Source organism: Monodelphis domestica, chromosome 4, assembly GCF_027887165.1.
Source record: "Monodelphis domestica isolate mMonDom1 chromosome 4, mMonDom1.pri, whole genome shotgun sequence".
In the NCBI taxonomy this organism is placed as follows: Eukaryota; Metazoa; Chordata; class Mammalia; order Didelphimorphia; family Didelphidae; genus Monodelphis; species Monodelphis domestica.
Window position 1 is genome coordinate 289,398,061 of NC_077230.1, and position 15,178 is coordinate 289,413,238.

The window sequence follows — 15,178 nt, forward strand, 5'->3', positions numbered from 1 at the left end:
ACATGTATACCAGTGGAATGAATTTAGCTAATATACCAAAGTAATTTATTCTCAGGAATTGAAATGCTTGCAAAGTATATTCTTTCAAGCATTCAAAATAGCATTCTTAATCAAATAACATAACAAGGTCAGTAAAAAAAATTGGTAATTTTATAATGAAAAATGATGGAAATATTTCACAAGTCCACAATACATATACACAAATAAAAAACTTTTATTACAAATGTTTTCTATAAATTATAGAGCATAATGAAAAGTTATTGCTCCTTTCTAATAACATTGGTCTATGAATTAGGAATATTGCAAATTGTCATGTAATGGTCAAATGTCTAACTTCCAAAAAGGTAAAAGTTAAATAGAATATCCAAAATAATAAAGAGAAATTCTTTCACTTTAATGGGGGGAAGGGGGATGCTAATGATTAAATTATACTCTTTAGAATATCAGCTCATCATGTTGAAAATATGGTTATGAGGGCAAGTAGGTAGGTTGGTAAACAGAAAGTCAGACCCAGAGACAAGAGGTCCCAAGTTAAAATCTGACCTCAGACACTTCCTAGGGGAGTGACCCTGTATGAGTCACTAAACCCCTGTTGTCTTGCCATTAAAGCACTCTTGTGCCTTGGAGTCAATACTTAGTATTAATTCTAAGGCAGAGGTAAGAGTTAAAAAAAAAAAAGAAAACCAAACATGTATATGATGAAATTTTTAGAGAAGGGGTTCTTAAATTTCATTTAAGCTAGTAATATTTTTAAATTTTGTCAAGTCTGTGAATGATCTTAAAAATGTTTTAAATGACCAAAATAAATATTATATTGAGATGCATTTGTCAGAAGGTATTCTAAAAAGCAAATTCCTCAAATTCAGGTTAAGAAACCCCATACACTAGGAAAGGCATATACAATTCTGTAACTGGACACAATCTACAAATATTTCACAATTTGAAAAAAATTCCTATGAAAACTATAAAATAAATCTTCACTAGTATTTGACATTCTTTATTCATCTTACCTCTCTAGCCCTTGTAGTACATACGGTAAGATGAAGATTGATCCGATCAATCGAAAAAAAAGGCAAGCATCTTGTTTATTTTGTTTTACAAAGCAGAGATTTAAAAAACAAAACAACAAAATTTGTTTTTACTTTGATGATGACTATAAAGTCCATGAAATTTTGAAGGTAACGTCTGGACCTTTTGAATCTTGAAGAAATAAAGTATTTCTAAAAAAAAATAAATTTTTTTTCCCACATAAAAAATACAAAGTGATATAATGGAGCAGAATAAACTTTTTTTTTCTTCTTTATTCTCTATTACCATGTCTATTTTTGAATTTTATCACTTGGAGAGAAATTCATTAAAAATTCTTAAGGAAATGTAATATTTTTAAATACTACATAAAAAATAAAATGAATCACATTCATGCCAATATTATTTTCAACTAATTCTTAAAAGGATTAAAATTAAGTCATAACAGTAATAATTTGAGACACTATTTTCTCCCCTAGATATAGCAATATTTTAAAATACATCTACTTAGGCTCTCGTTTTCTATACTTTGAAGGATTCCTTTGAATGCAAAGTAAATTACAAGTTATTATCCTTCTGATGAAACGCAAAGCAAATAAATATATATGTTTATTTACTATATGCCTTCCAAGCACTATATTTTGAACTTTCACAAATACTATCTCATCCACTACAAATAAAAGTTGAAGGTTTCTGTGATCTCAATATCAGATACACAAAAAGTGAGTACTTAATAGTTAAAATATAAGAACTTAGGAAATTTCTCCTTGAACTGTTTTTCCCAAGAAGGCTTGAATATGCAACTAAAACTAATTCAAAGGCAAAATAAAGTTTTGATCATCGGTTGCTCCTATACACTAAGAAATAAGTTAAACTTTTACAAAACTATTCTACAAGAAACAAGAAACAAATCATTCTCATATAAGGTCAAAATTTTTGATTTTGAGTACCTACTCTGGTATGGTGGCTTTTATGTATAACTAAACTGCCTTGATAACATCATGTAAACCGTCTCTGGTAATTTCACTATGAAGAAATGAGTTAACTACATATAATTATAAAGGATTAATGTTTCCCTATTTAATGCAACTTCTTTCTTTATAAATTCATATATTCAATTTCCAAATATTTAGGTAGAAACTTGTGACATCTCACATACTAACTGTGCTATATACACAGTGCTTTTTCTATTTAATTTCTTTTTGTTGAAATCACATTTTACTTTGATTCTTGTTTAAGACTCACATAATTAAAACCTATGCCTAGACACTAAGGTCTTATGGAGCGTCTATCTAGAAGAATGCTTCCATAAGAATTAAAAGACAGGTTAAAAAACTTTAGCCTAATTCCAAGGAAATTAAAAATCAAGTAAGTATTCAGAGATCAGAAAGTTCACTTTGGATAGTTATAGAAGTCTTAAACAAGTTGAGGACTATGATTATGATGGAATAGCACTACACTCTAAGAAATGACAAGATTAATTTCTAATGAAAATGGAAATACGTACATAAACTTATGAAGAGTGAAACAAAGAGGCAGCTAGGTGGCTCAGTAGATTGAAAGCCAGGCCTGGAGCCAGGACAGGAGGTCCTGGGTTCAAATATGGCCTCAGATTCTTCCTAGCTATGTGAACCTAAGCAAGTCACTTAACTCTCATTACCTAGCCCTTGCTGCATTTCTTCTTTGGAACTAAAACATAATAAGATTCTAAGCCGGAGGGTAAGAGTTAAAAAACAAAAGTTAAACAAGCAGGACCAAGAGAACACTATATACAACAACATAAATATTGTTTGAAGGATGGATTTGTGTATATTCACCTTCAGAGAAAGAACTGATAAATAGAAACAGGGCATATAATATATTATCAAATGATATCTTCTCAAGTGCAAATAGGGGAAAAAGGAAAAGATACCAGGCATTTTCATGTAAACAATGAACCATTTTTTAAAAGGCAGTGTAATAAACCATCACTAAGGAACAGAAAGCTAAGAAAAATTGTATTAGGGTAGAATGGGTCATTTGACTCACCTTCAAAGAAAAATTAGAAAACACCCGAGTAGATAATCATTTATCTAATAATAATAAAATGTTTTGTTGATAAATGTAATTGAGAAGTGCAAAAATTACAAAATTCTGCAAAAAACTTTATTAATTTAGAGTTCTCTTCATATGGGGAGGATGAAGTATTTCTTGTCTTCATCACTTAAATAAGATTGTGTCTAAATTAACTAAATAATGAATCTGGATTCAAAACTGGAAATACTTAAGATATCTTCAGTTATTTAATAAATTCAATCTGAAGAGATTTACATAAATGCAAACTTGGTTATTTAAACCAAATCCATCCAAAATGGTAATTACCATGGTTGTCAATACTAAAGTTAATTTTGACAAATATAAAAATTCCATCATAGAATAGTTAATTCGCTCAACATTTTCACATCACAATATCTATGATAGGTTAAAGCCCAAGGAAGTTATTAGTATCTTTAAAAAAAAAAAGAGACACCCAGTGGTAAAGAGGAGAAAGAAGAAAAACAAGAGAATGGTTCTTCTCAGGAAGAAAAGTAAGATCATTCATGTGAAATAGCATATTTTCCTTTTAATCAGTTGAATATATTTTCCTATTAAAAAAACTAAAAATATATCCAAAAATTTGGGATGGGTCATAAATCAATGATTGTAAATAACTTCTGGGTTCTATCAGAAAAAAGGAGAGCTCAAGGAAGTGTTTACAATTTGGAAGGCACAGGCACTACTACAAAAGCAATTATATTACAAATATGTTTGCAAAAATTGGAAAAAACTCATACCTGTGAGAACAGACTTAAAGGGGATGAATCTGGTCACAAAGAAATTAGAAATGTTCTTTGAAATTTGTCAGAGGCAATATTAGGCACGGGTACATGAAAAACCACATTCAAAACTAACTATAAACATACTATAGTGGTCATTTTTTTTTTCTCTTCAGCCCCAGGGATATTGTTTTTCTTATTTGAGGTTCAATAGTCTTAAAGTAAGTAATGTTTTGGGGAATGCAATAAACAATTTTTCATTTTAAACTTTAAACCCTTATTCCATCTTTTTATTTTTTTAAATGGAGGGGAGCTTTATCACCAGTTATGTGACATTCAGATGACTCACCTCACCCTTTTGGCTGCTTTCTTAATCTCTAAAATCATCACCCATTTTTCTTCTATGAGACCACTGTAAAATATATAATGTATGTGGCTCTGTAAGTTTGAAAACCCAGTAGGAGTGGATTCTATTATTACCACCTATGAAGTGGTTAAGAAAATAAAATCATCTAAGTTTAAGTGAAAGTATATGCACAGTAAGATAATCAGAGATAAAAATGAGGTAACTGAGGTGCATGTATTTAAGTGACTTGTTCAAAGACATGTAACCATTTATTCGCTGAGACTAGACATAGAGCTAAATATATAATCTTAATACAAAATCCTAAAGTTCGTACATGTTTTCAGCAATACTGCAGGAACTAAAAGCCAAAATAACTTAAAAATTTCATGAAATAAAATGTTTATATATTTATGTTATCAATAAGGCAACTAGAAAAAAAGTAAAATAAAATACCATGACAAATAGAACACTTGAATCAAAACATAAAAATTAGCTTAATGAACAGTGAGAAATACTCGATCGTATTTCAATATTTCCTCCAAAATTTTATGCAAAGATGAAAACATATGTTTTAATAAACTGTATATTAATCACATCATGGCTTTAGCTGCACTGGCACCTACAAATCTAGAAAAGGGGTTTTTTGAACATTAATAATAATCCCACTCTTTTATCTTTAAGGAAAAATCTATAGCTCTATAATATTTCCTATCCTAAATACCTTACAAATATTTTATGAAAGTCACTAAAATTAACCATTTTCAACTTTTTCAGTACCAAGAGTATATATTTCAGAAAATTCCAAGACATAGACCTACAACATACATTATAACTAATTTGTGGCTCTCCATATTGCTACCATTAAAAAAAAAAAACAATTACACAGTGTGTTTACCTGACCATTCAACTCCAGGCATTTTTCATTTTCACACAAACACCTATAAAAGCATTTTTACTCATTAACTACATTTTTTTCCCTTCTACAATTCTTTAGTCATGAGGGAGGAGAAATGAGGTCAAATAGATCTTTATAGTTTAATTGGCCACTGTCAAATGAGTAATAAGTACATTTCAGGCTCTTCATAGGAATACCAACTAATCTGTGTAGCTTAATTACAGATATGAATCTGAAGTAAATGTAAAAGTAAACTAATGGACAGTTTGGTAAGACATATACTGTACTAATATCAGAACCATTTTTAAGGTGGCCACTGATGTTAATGACTATTTCTGGGGAACTCATATAAGAAAATAAGCCCTATTTATAAAAACTTAGCAACATTTTGAAGCTTTAGGCAAACAGGAATTGTGAACTGAATCTGAATAATTTTGTTACCTATATGAACATGTTTACTACTTCAGATTTTGTTTAGGAAACTAAATTACTAGTCTAAAAATTAGTGACCCTCATTTAAAAATATGTAAGTTGTATTTACACACACAAAAAATGATTTTAATGTAACAAACAACACAAGAAACATTTTTCCACCTAAAATAAAAGTGAGAAGAATGGATGTATGTTTATTTTGACCATGTTAATTATTACAAAATGTAAAAAAGCTGAGTATTTCAAACTTTAAAACACAACTATTACAAACTATACAAAAAAGAAAAGAAACTGCCACACGATGCCAAAATTTGATTTATATCTTCTTTAGTAAGAAGAATGGGATTTTGGCAGCAGATAACAAATTCGAGTGACACTTTAACATTACTAAATTTTCTATTTCTATACTATCACTTCTTGCAACTAAAAGACAAAGGCAGACAAAATAAGTCCTTAATTCGACACATTTTACTAATTCAGGAAGATAAAAATTTAACAATAAAGCTGTTCAATTATACAAGGAAGTGGGTAATGATCCTAAAATTGCATAAACTAAAAGTTCATGGCTGTTCCACTGGACTGGTACTCAGAAGCAGACTGTCCCCAGGATAAACTTGGAAAGAATTGAAGAAGGACTTTCTCCGTGAAGGGCCACAGGCTGTGAAGAACTCTACTCCGGAAGCCATACTTGAGCCCAGACATTACGATGTTCAGGAGATGTAACACCCACTTTTTGCACTGGCTTGTCAAGTGTTCTTGATCAAATCATACAGAATCTCAAAAGTGGCACCCAGTCTGGCCTGGTACTTAATAGCCAAGAACAAAATTTTTTCCCACCCTATATCAGGTTTGAAATAAAATAAGACTCACAAAATCGCCTACGGATATAACAAATGCATGCAAACAATAAAGTATGTGTTACTGTAAGAGTACTATGTTATAACTAAGATAAAGCTTTTAAAAAGAAATTTCTACAGTAAATAACTGCCTTTTCTTCACACATTAAAAATGTAACCCAAATGGTATTAAAACATATTTGGCTAGCATCACATATATTTATTCTCCATTGAATATGTTCAAATAATTGCCAGACAAAGGTGTGCAAAAAGTTCTACTGCACCTTACCATAAAAGAGAAAAAAACTTCAACTACTTATGTCTGAATATAAAGAAAAGAATATGACAATTTCTAATTACTGAGTATAGTTCAGAGTACAAGAGCAATGTGTGTCAAGTACATCGTTTTTACTCATTAAACTAAAAAATAAAAATTTTTAGACCTCTTCCAAAAAGTCAGCTTAAAGTTTAAATCATATGAAGAATCAATTTGAGGAAATAATTTCATTTCCAAAACTGCTATAAAGGATGGCTAAAAATGCTTACATTTTAATAGATTAAAATTACTTTAAGATTTTTGGGCCACCCAATACACTGATATGATACATTGCAAAATATCATGAAATAAAGGCCAATAGATAATGGATTAGAATTTCTTGGTAAATAATTTGTTATTCCCTAAACTTAATTTTTTTCCAGAGGTAAAAAAAATCATTCTAAATGTGTATCAGTAACACATGAAAAAGTTGTTTTGCAAGAAACTAAGCAGTTGTAAATTTACTATTTAAGTAAATATTTAAATTTAAAATGAAAGTAGTCAGTATTTTGTAGTAGGACAAGTTTTGTAAATTTGATTACAAAATTGCAAATGATCTAAATAACAAGATGATGTAAGAGTTGAAAATTTCCGAGGGATATCTGAAGGTATTCGTAGACAACAAGATAATTTATCATGAGAGTATATTTATTAAATTATTGGATACCATTATTTAGGAACCTGCCATTCTTGAAGGAAAATGCTCAAAATTAAATTCTCTCAGTACCCAGCAGTATAAAAGAAATGATGTGCATTCATTTATCAATAAACAGTTTGATCTACTCAAAGATCTAATTGAAAATTTTCATTGCAAATCTTAAAACCATTCCCATCTTAACATTTCCCAAACCTGCACCTTTCCAAAAGCTAAACCTTTTTTTATTTGGTTGGTTTGGGGAGTGGGGGTGAAATTACGATATTAGCTAAGTCCACAATTTCTTTTTAACAAACGTTAAAGTTTTTATATTGAAATAACAAAATTAATAATTACAGATCCAAATATATTTTCTAGTCTAAAACTGAATTCATCTATATAAGGCAAAGGAGACTGGCCTTCAAGCAGCTTTAGCCAAGAATCAAAATATTTATTTGGAAAATTAAACATAGGATAAAGATTTTCTTGATATTTCTGGTCTAGTCTAGTTTTTAAACCACAGACAGCATAACCTTGATTTTACATAACATTAATGGTTTACACAAATGTATACATCTTCAGATGTTGTACTATCCTTCAACTCTTCAATACATCAGGTATTAACCACATATCTTGCAAAGTCCAGTACTACTTGCTAGTTTACAAGTAAAAAAGCACGAAATCTTTCTGCTTTTTGAATAGCTGGCATTATTAAGTTAAAGCAACCAAAATGATATTAGTACAGCAAAGTTTGGTAATACTTTAAAGGAGTATACTACTAATAGTATTTCAAATTATTCAAAGTGATTTCTTTATTGAGATCAAGTATCTGCACAAGTTTTACAGTACGATCGCATGTTTATATTCAGCTAAAGTCACAAACACATTTGACTTTCACAATGATGAGCATCATCATTTCCACTCTAGACTACAAAGCTTATGTATGACTAAAGAAAAAAAATACAAAAACTTCAGGTTTTACAAAAGAAACTTTGAAAAGACTACATTAACAATAAAACCATTTCTTTCAGAAAACAGGTAAAATTATAAAGGCATACCATTGAATTTTCTTCTCTCTAAATTGCAAGGAATGAAAGATTCTTTAGTATCTGCGACGTTTGTTAGGTCCTTCAAAGTTTCCCCCTTGGCTTCCTCTACCAAAGCCACCAGGACCACCACTCACAGGACCTACACCACTCATTGGGGTCTGAGGGGTTTCAGTACCTGTTCTACTGCCCATAGGGGAACCCATCTGAGATGGTGGTCCTTGGGAAAATCTGTCATTATGCTATAGCACCACATGATAAACAACATTAAGTCCATTTAGAATACAACAAATATTAAGGCATGAGAAAAATTATCAAAATCCCAAGTGGTGGTGTCATGAAGTTCAGCAGAAAGTCCAGCAGAATCAGGATCACACATAGAAGGAAGAAAGGAGCATTTTAATTAGTCACTATGCAAAAGGTAGCTGAAGAATTACATATTCCTAATGCTTTGCCCCAATTTCATTAAACAGAGGAAAATGGAAATTTTATGCATAGAATACTAACTTCATATTTTAAGTTATTTCCTTAAAAAACAGCTTACAAGGTATTCTCTTAATGAAAGAGAAAACTTTATTTTGAAAATCAAATAGGGCAAAACTGGGATGAAGCATAACATTCTAATTAACAAAATAAAAGATTTTGTAAATGAATGGTCAAAAATACTTTATTATATATTTAATTTAAGCAAAAATTACTTCAAACACCCTGCGTAGCATAATGAATATTAAAATCTTAAGCCCATGGCATTTCTCAAAAACTACTGAAAAATTTATTGGACAAAAATACCTAATGGTTAATAATAATCTATGCTAAAATCTGCATTACATGCTTTCACATTTCTGTGTCAAATGATAAAACAATAAAACAGCATACATATTAAAAATACTAAAAGTGATATAGTCTTAAATACAGCCTTGGCCTTGCGGGGGGTAGGGGGGATTTAAGGAGACCAAGCCAAAGTATGACTTAGCCTTAAAAATTGTCCAAATCAGAAAAAGAAAACTTAAAACCTGAATACAGCACTTCTGTTCTATAGTTCTAGGCATATTAAAAGTTCAGTCAACATATCAGTGATCTTTTATTATATATAGGCACTATAGTACAATGGAAAAGCTGGACTAGGAGCTAGGAACACCCTTAAATACCTGCCTTAAATACTTACTAATTATCTGGAGCAGTTAGACGCAATGCAGAGTACTAGATCTAGAATCAGAAAGACCTGAGTTCAATTTCAGGCACAGACACTAACTAGCTGTGTGACCCTGGACAAGTACTTAACCTTTATTTGCTTCATCTTCTTCAAATAATAAGAGCACCTACCTCACAGAATTGTAGTGAGGATCAATTGATACAATATTTGTAAAGTGCTTCAGATAAGTGCCTGGCACATTAAGAAGGTGCCTTAAAAATTTTTTTGGAAACCTTGTGTAATTCACTTAAATTCTCTCAGCTTGTTTCCTCAACTATAAAACAGAGTAACAGCAGCTACACCTCAGACAAGATGATGCCTGCAAACTTTAAAGTGCTTTGCGAACTTTAAAGTACCATAGGAATACTAGCTATTATTACAATAATCCATCACAATGTTTAATTGATAAAAAATTATAGTGAAAGTATTCTAATAGGTACTGCATCTGCATATAAGAATATGCATAGCACTGCTAATACTACAAAAAAAGGATGCTTCTGTATGGTTCCTGTTTTGACATAGAATATGTACTGTACCATTTCTGAGTCTACAAGAACACACTAACCAATCCTTTTGATGCGAATTTCACTTTGGCCTGTATTTAACAAGCTACCAAATACATGTTTTATACCAATAAAACTGATATATTATTGAAAACCACCAAATCTATTTCCTAAAAAATTTTTAAAGTATGCATATTCTGGTTATTCTGAACATGTAATCAAAAAGGTAAAAAATTAAATCATAATTTAAAAGAATTTTAGCCAACCCAAAGATATCTTCACACTGACGCTTGAAAACATTAAAATCTTTTTCTTTTAAATTTATTCAAATATAATTAAGAGATAAAACCAAGTTGAAAAAACAGAATTCATAGTCTAATTTGAATATGCAAAATAGTCCCTAATTATTCCAAATTTTTTTAAATCAGGAGAGTCTGAAACAAGAAAATTCATATATAAAAAATAGGTCTGACAACAAAAGTAAATGTTATTTGTTGATAGATTATTAAATATGATCAAATAAAATACTTGTTCATAATTTTTTGGAAGATGCCTTAAAATGTGAGTAAAAGGCATCATTACAGATACAGTAACATGTAAAAGGTGTTTAATGTAATTTAGGCTTTTTGTTGCTATGCAAGACTTGCAATCTGTACTAGCACAAAAGTAGTCTCATTTAAAGAGCATCTATTAGAATAACTACTTTCTTAATAATATTGAATTATCTAAAATTTTAAAATTATCTTTAAAAAATTGTCAGCTGGAAAAAAAAAAGATGCCAAATTACATTAAGTGTGAAGTTACCTTTGATGTGGAAGTGTATCGTGATACAGCTGAATAGTTAAAATAAGTTTTATGATACATTACCACTGCTCCATTATCTGGCATCATTGGAGTTCCCATATTTGCAGCTCCTTCTGGTCCCAAGGCAGGACCAGGACCCAGAGGTGGGCCAGGTATAGTTCCTCTGTTGTTCATATTCATACCCATCATTGGAGGAGGACCTTGGTTACCAGCAGGTGCTGGGCTAAACGCATCTATGCAAAACAATCTATACTTAGAGCTGTCCTATCTTAAATTTTACATGCATTTAAAATATTTAAAAGATTTACAAATTGAAAATTTCTATCAAAACCATTTCTTTAGGTTTGAAATTTAGCTCAATCATTTGCTATGAAATGGATTTTTTTCCCTCAATTATTGCCTCCAGTGTAAAGAAAGCATATTAAGCATTCAAATATGATGAAAAATAACTTCCTTATTTAAGACAGTAAATAGCATTATTACAGAAGTTTCACCAATTTAACAAATTTCTATCACTAGCACCAAAATAATTTTCTAACAAAAAAGGAAGTTGAAATTAATAGAATAATAGCTAGTATCCATTTTACATATATTATGCACTGTATAGCAAATAGTATTTAGAGGCATAACAATGGAGGCAAATTACTGGGAAAAAAATTCCCATGCCCTTTCCTTAATAACATATCTAGCAGACAAGACAAACTTCTGACTAGGAAGTACCAAATATCTTGATATTTTTTAGGAAAGTACATAATATTATTAGAAACTTTTAAAATACAGCCACACCACAGTTGGAAACAAGAGGTTTCTGTGAATTGATGATACGGGTAAAAAATATTATATTCTACATAAAGCTCGTAAGAATGACAAAATTTCAGGCGACTTTCTAAATTTGCTTAAATTATAAACAAATATAATAAATATAACATAAGATCAATATAACCAAATCATCAAAGGGCCGATTAAAATTCTGTTTATCTCGTGGAATCCAAGAGAGTGCATATTATACTGGAAATGTGTTAAAAACTGAAGTTCCAGATTTTTATATTACAGTTATATCAATCATAATACTGTCAAGATTTAAGGTATAAGTGGGGTTTAATAACTATACCCCACAACTGTGGGTACAAGGACTATATATAGATATGATCTTCTATTTATTAGCCTTCCATTTAGTAAAAAGTATAAATCAAGAGACTTCTATTAAATATTGACAATATAGACAATTCCCAACTTACAAGTAATGTCCTATTAGTCAAAATTGACATACATTTTTCTTTTGTAATAGCAGTAGTTTTCAAACTAACACCCCAAAATAACCTACTTTACTCTTCATGTAACTTGATATAAAATACAGCATTATTATTAGTTGTGGGGTACTGCTTAAAGTATGAAATAATTTCTTATTCCTAGACCTATTAAGAACATCTCATATTTCACAATTACTTACCTTCCCCTATGCCCCAGAGATCTAGTTCTTTCCCTATGGTAATAGCAAACTAAATTATTCTACAAATGTATGAATCTGAAAGACTGTAGCCACTGTCTTACTATTGTAAATAGAGGTATTTTCTATTTTGAAAATATAATGTTAAGTTCAAATGCACTAGAGATATTTCAAATAATGTAAAGAAAGTGAAAAAAGAACACAACTCAGAAAACATGGGTTTAAAGGTCTGCAATGGGATCAACTCCACTTAAATTATTACAGCTTTCCTCAACTTTTTTGCCCAATTCCACTAACGGGTACCCTAAAGATTCTTTACAATGCCAAATTGTTATAATTACAGGTCAAATAATACTGGTAGTCTGCTAAAGTATAGGAAGGATGAGGTTATACACTAAGGATAGGTTTTTCTTTCTAATCTACAAGTAAGACACTGCCTATATATTTTAATTCTGAACAAAATACTAGGGAAAAATTAAAGCACTCTGATTCTCCTAACTGATATTAAATATCAGACATCAGCAAGGTATTTAAAGAATCTTATCTCTAACAAATATTTATTTTAACCCTGGAATTAGAAACATAATCTATCAATACCCCATCAACAAAATATTTTAGAAGAATTAGCCCATTATTTTTTATCACCTAGTCGATTAATCACAAGCAATTTAATTCAAAGTCCAATTTGAAGCAACAGAATATAAAGTTGAAAGATTGAGTAAGGAGTCACATCTCTGCCATACACAACTAGTTATCAGAAAGAAAGCTTCTATAAACAAAGAACTGATATGAAATATGGCAATTAAAGTCATACTAAGTTGGCCATCTAAATTTCAGATTTATGTATCAAATTAACCAGATATTTTCCTACTGTCCATCCATTAGTCATATTAACCTAGTTGATGCTAACAGGTTATAATATGAGCCTTTCAAAAGGAATTCTGACAATCTCTTCAGTTTTAAAAAACAAAACTAGATGTGTTAAGAGAACTATTTACTAAGAGATAATATCTAAGAATAAAGGATTCCTGAAAAAAAATTTAATTTTTATAATCTAAATAGCTTTCAAATTATGCTATTCATTCCTCCAAGGTTATCTAATGTTCATAACTTGAACTTACAATGTAGTCTCATTTTAAGTTACGTCTATTCCATAATGATCTTCTCTTTCTCTAATTAATTTGGAAATTTATTTCCACTTGTTTCATTACATAAAATAACTATAAAATAATAACTATGTCATTGTATAGTCATCTCAAACTCTTAAGTATAAAAGTTCCCAGTGGTGAAGGATCTAATAAGAAGTTTTCAATTAACTCTGGATGACAAAATGTTAATGAGGAATGGCAATTATGTACAATAAATTAAAAAAGAGCAACATGGTAATTCTCGAGTTACCTTTCATTTAATTCAATTGGCATGAATTTACAAATTCTCAGGAGTATAGAATGAATAGGTGGGCCTAACTAAAACGGTCAAATAAAAGGGAGGCTATCTGCAAGACTGTGAACCCCATCCCACAAACCATGGAAAGCTTAGCTAATGTTACCAGATAGTATTTATGTTGATTTATCATTTCTCATAATTTTTATTTAAAAACAAAAAAAAAATCAACTTAACTGCTTTCAGAAGACCACCATAACTTTCTGGAAAACTAAAATTTTTAGATAACACCATGGACCCTTAAGATATTGAACAAGTTAATTCAGTCAAAAGTGTTATATTAGAGGAATATTTTTAAGTATAATTTTAAGTTTTAAGTAACTATTCACTAAAATTATCCACAAATAATTGATGCTTGAATCTAGAGAAAATAAAAAATACAATTTCTAACAATTCAGATTTTTAAAAACTCCTAGAAACTAATAAGTTTTCAAAATTCTTACAAACTCCCTCAAAAGAAGGCACAAAATAAAAAAACTGGATACTGATTTGATAGTCTAATTATAATAACATATGCATTAATTTAATTTTTAATAATATAAATAAGACTATTTTGAAAAAGAAAGTTAGAAATATAGACCCTAATGAAAAAATGGACCATTTGTAACTTTTAAATTTAAACAAGATGCACATTTTTTCCTGGCATATTATCTTTAAAAATTTAATTTCAACTATTGAAATAACACACCTGATTTCACTATCAATGCAAAAAATACTAATTCCATGAACTTATTAATATTAAGTCTGTCATTAAAAGTAAACACCATAAATAACATATACAGTCCCAAAGAATTTTAAGTAAGTTACAGAAGCCTTTTGCTTCAAATCCCTACCTCCCATGTTTATTGCTCCACGGGGACCCAAATCACCCATTCTCATTTCCTGTTCTCTCTGTAAGTAAACATAGTTGTCACAGTCAACCTATCGATCTTATGATTTTATATTTCCCATCTAAAATAAAACAAAAGATTAAATTGGGACAGCATTTTCCATTATAAAAGTACAAAAATATTTGCAATCACTATTTAAAAAACCACTACGTAAACCTAAAACAAAAAATCCAAATTTTTAGTATACATTATTACAAATGCCAATATATTGTTCACACTACAAGAATTTCATGAAAATGTCAACATCTCAATTCTTTTTCCTACTGCTACAATATTCATTTTTACTATTCATTCCAAATCTAATCATAACCATCATATACAAAAACTATTGCCAAATAGTAGTTATTCCATCCCAGATCCCAAAAGTAAAATTGGAAGTCATTGTTTCCATGCTTAAATTCAAGAAATTTGCATACAATAAAATACTCAGTAAGCAATACCTTGAAAAGAATATCCCTTAAAATTTTAAGTTAGGCATATCCCCTAGCTTTACTCTAGTTTCCCTCTCTGATAAATATTCAAATGAATATTAAAAGGATAGATTTTCAGGGTTTACACCCTTCCATCTAATCA

The 15,178-nt window shown here is 29.9% G+C and overlaps 1 protein-coding gene across 1 annotated transcript in view; it reads right to left on the bottom strand.

The window, feature by feature from the left end:
• Positions 1-5,647: 5,647 nt before the first annotated feature.
• Positions 5,648-15,178, bottom strand: part of PSPC1 (paraspeckle component 1) — a 54,599-nt gene continuing 45,068 nt past the window's right edge. Inside the window, exons 7-9 of the mRNA XM_001374768.4 lie at positions 14,549-14,606; positions 10,889-11,058; positions 5,648-8,568 (exon numbers count right to left, since the gene is read on the bottom strand). Coding sequence (XP_001374805.3) covers positions 8,383-8,568; positions 10,889-11,058; positions 14,549-14,606 — 414 coding nt within the window. The 3' untranslated portion in view covers positions 5,648-8,382. The remainder of the gene's footprint in view (positions 8,569-10,888; positions 11,059-14,548; positions 14,607-15,178) is intronic.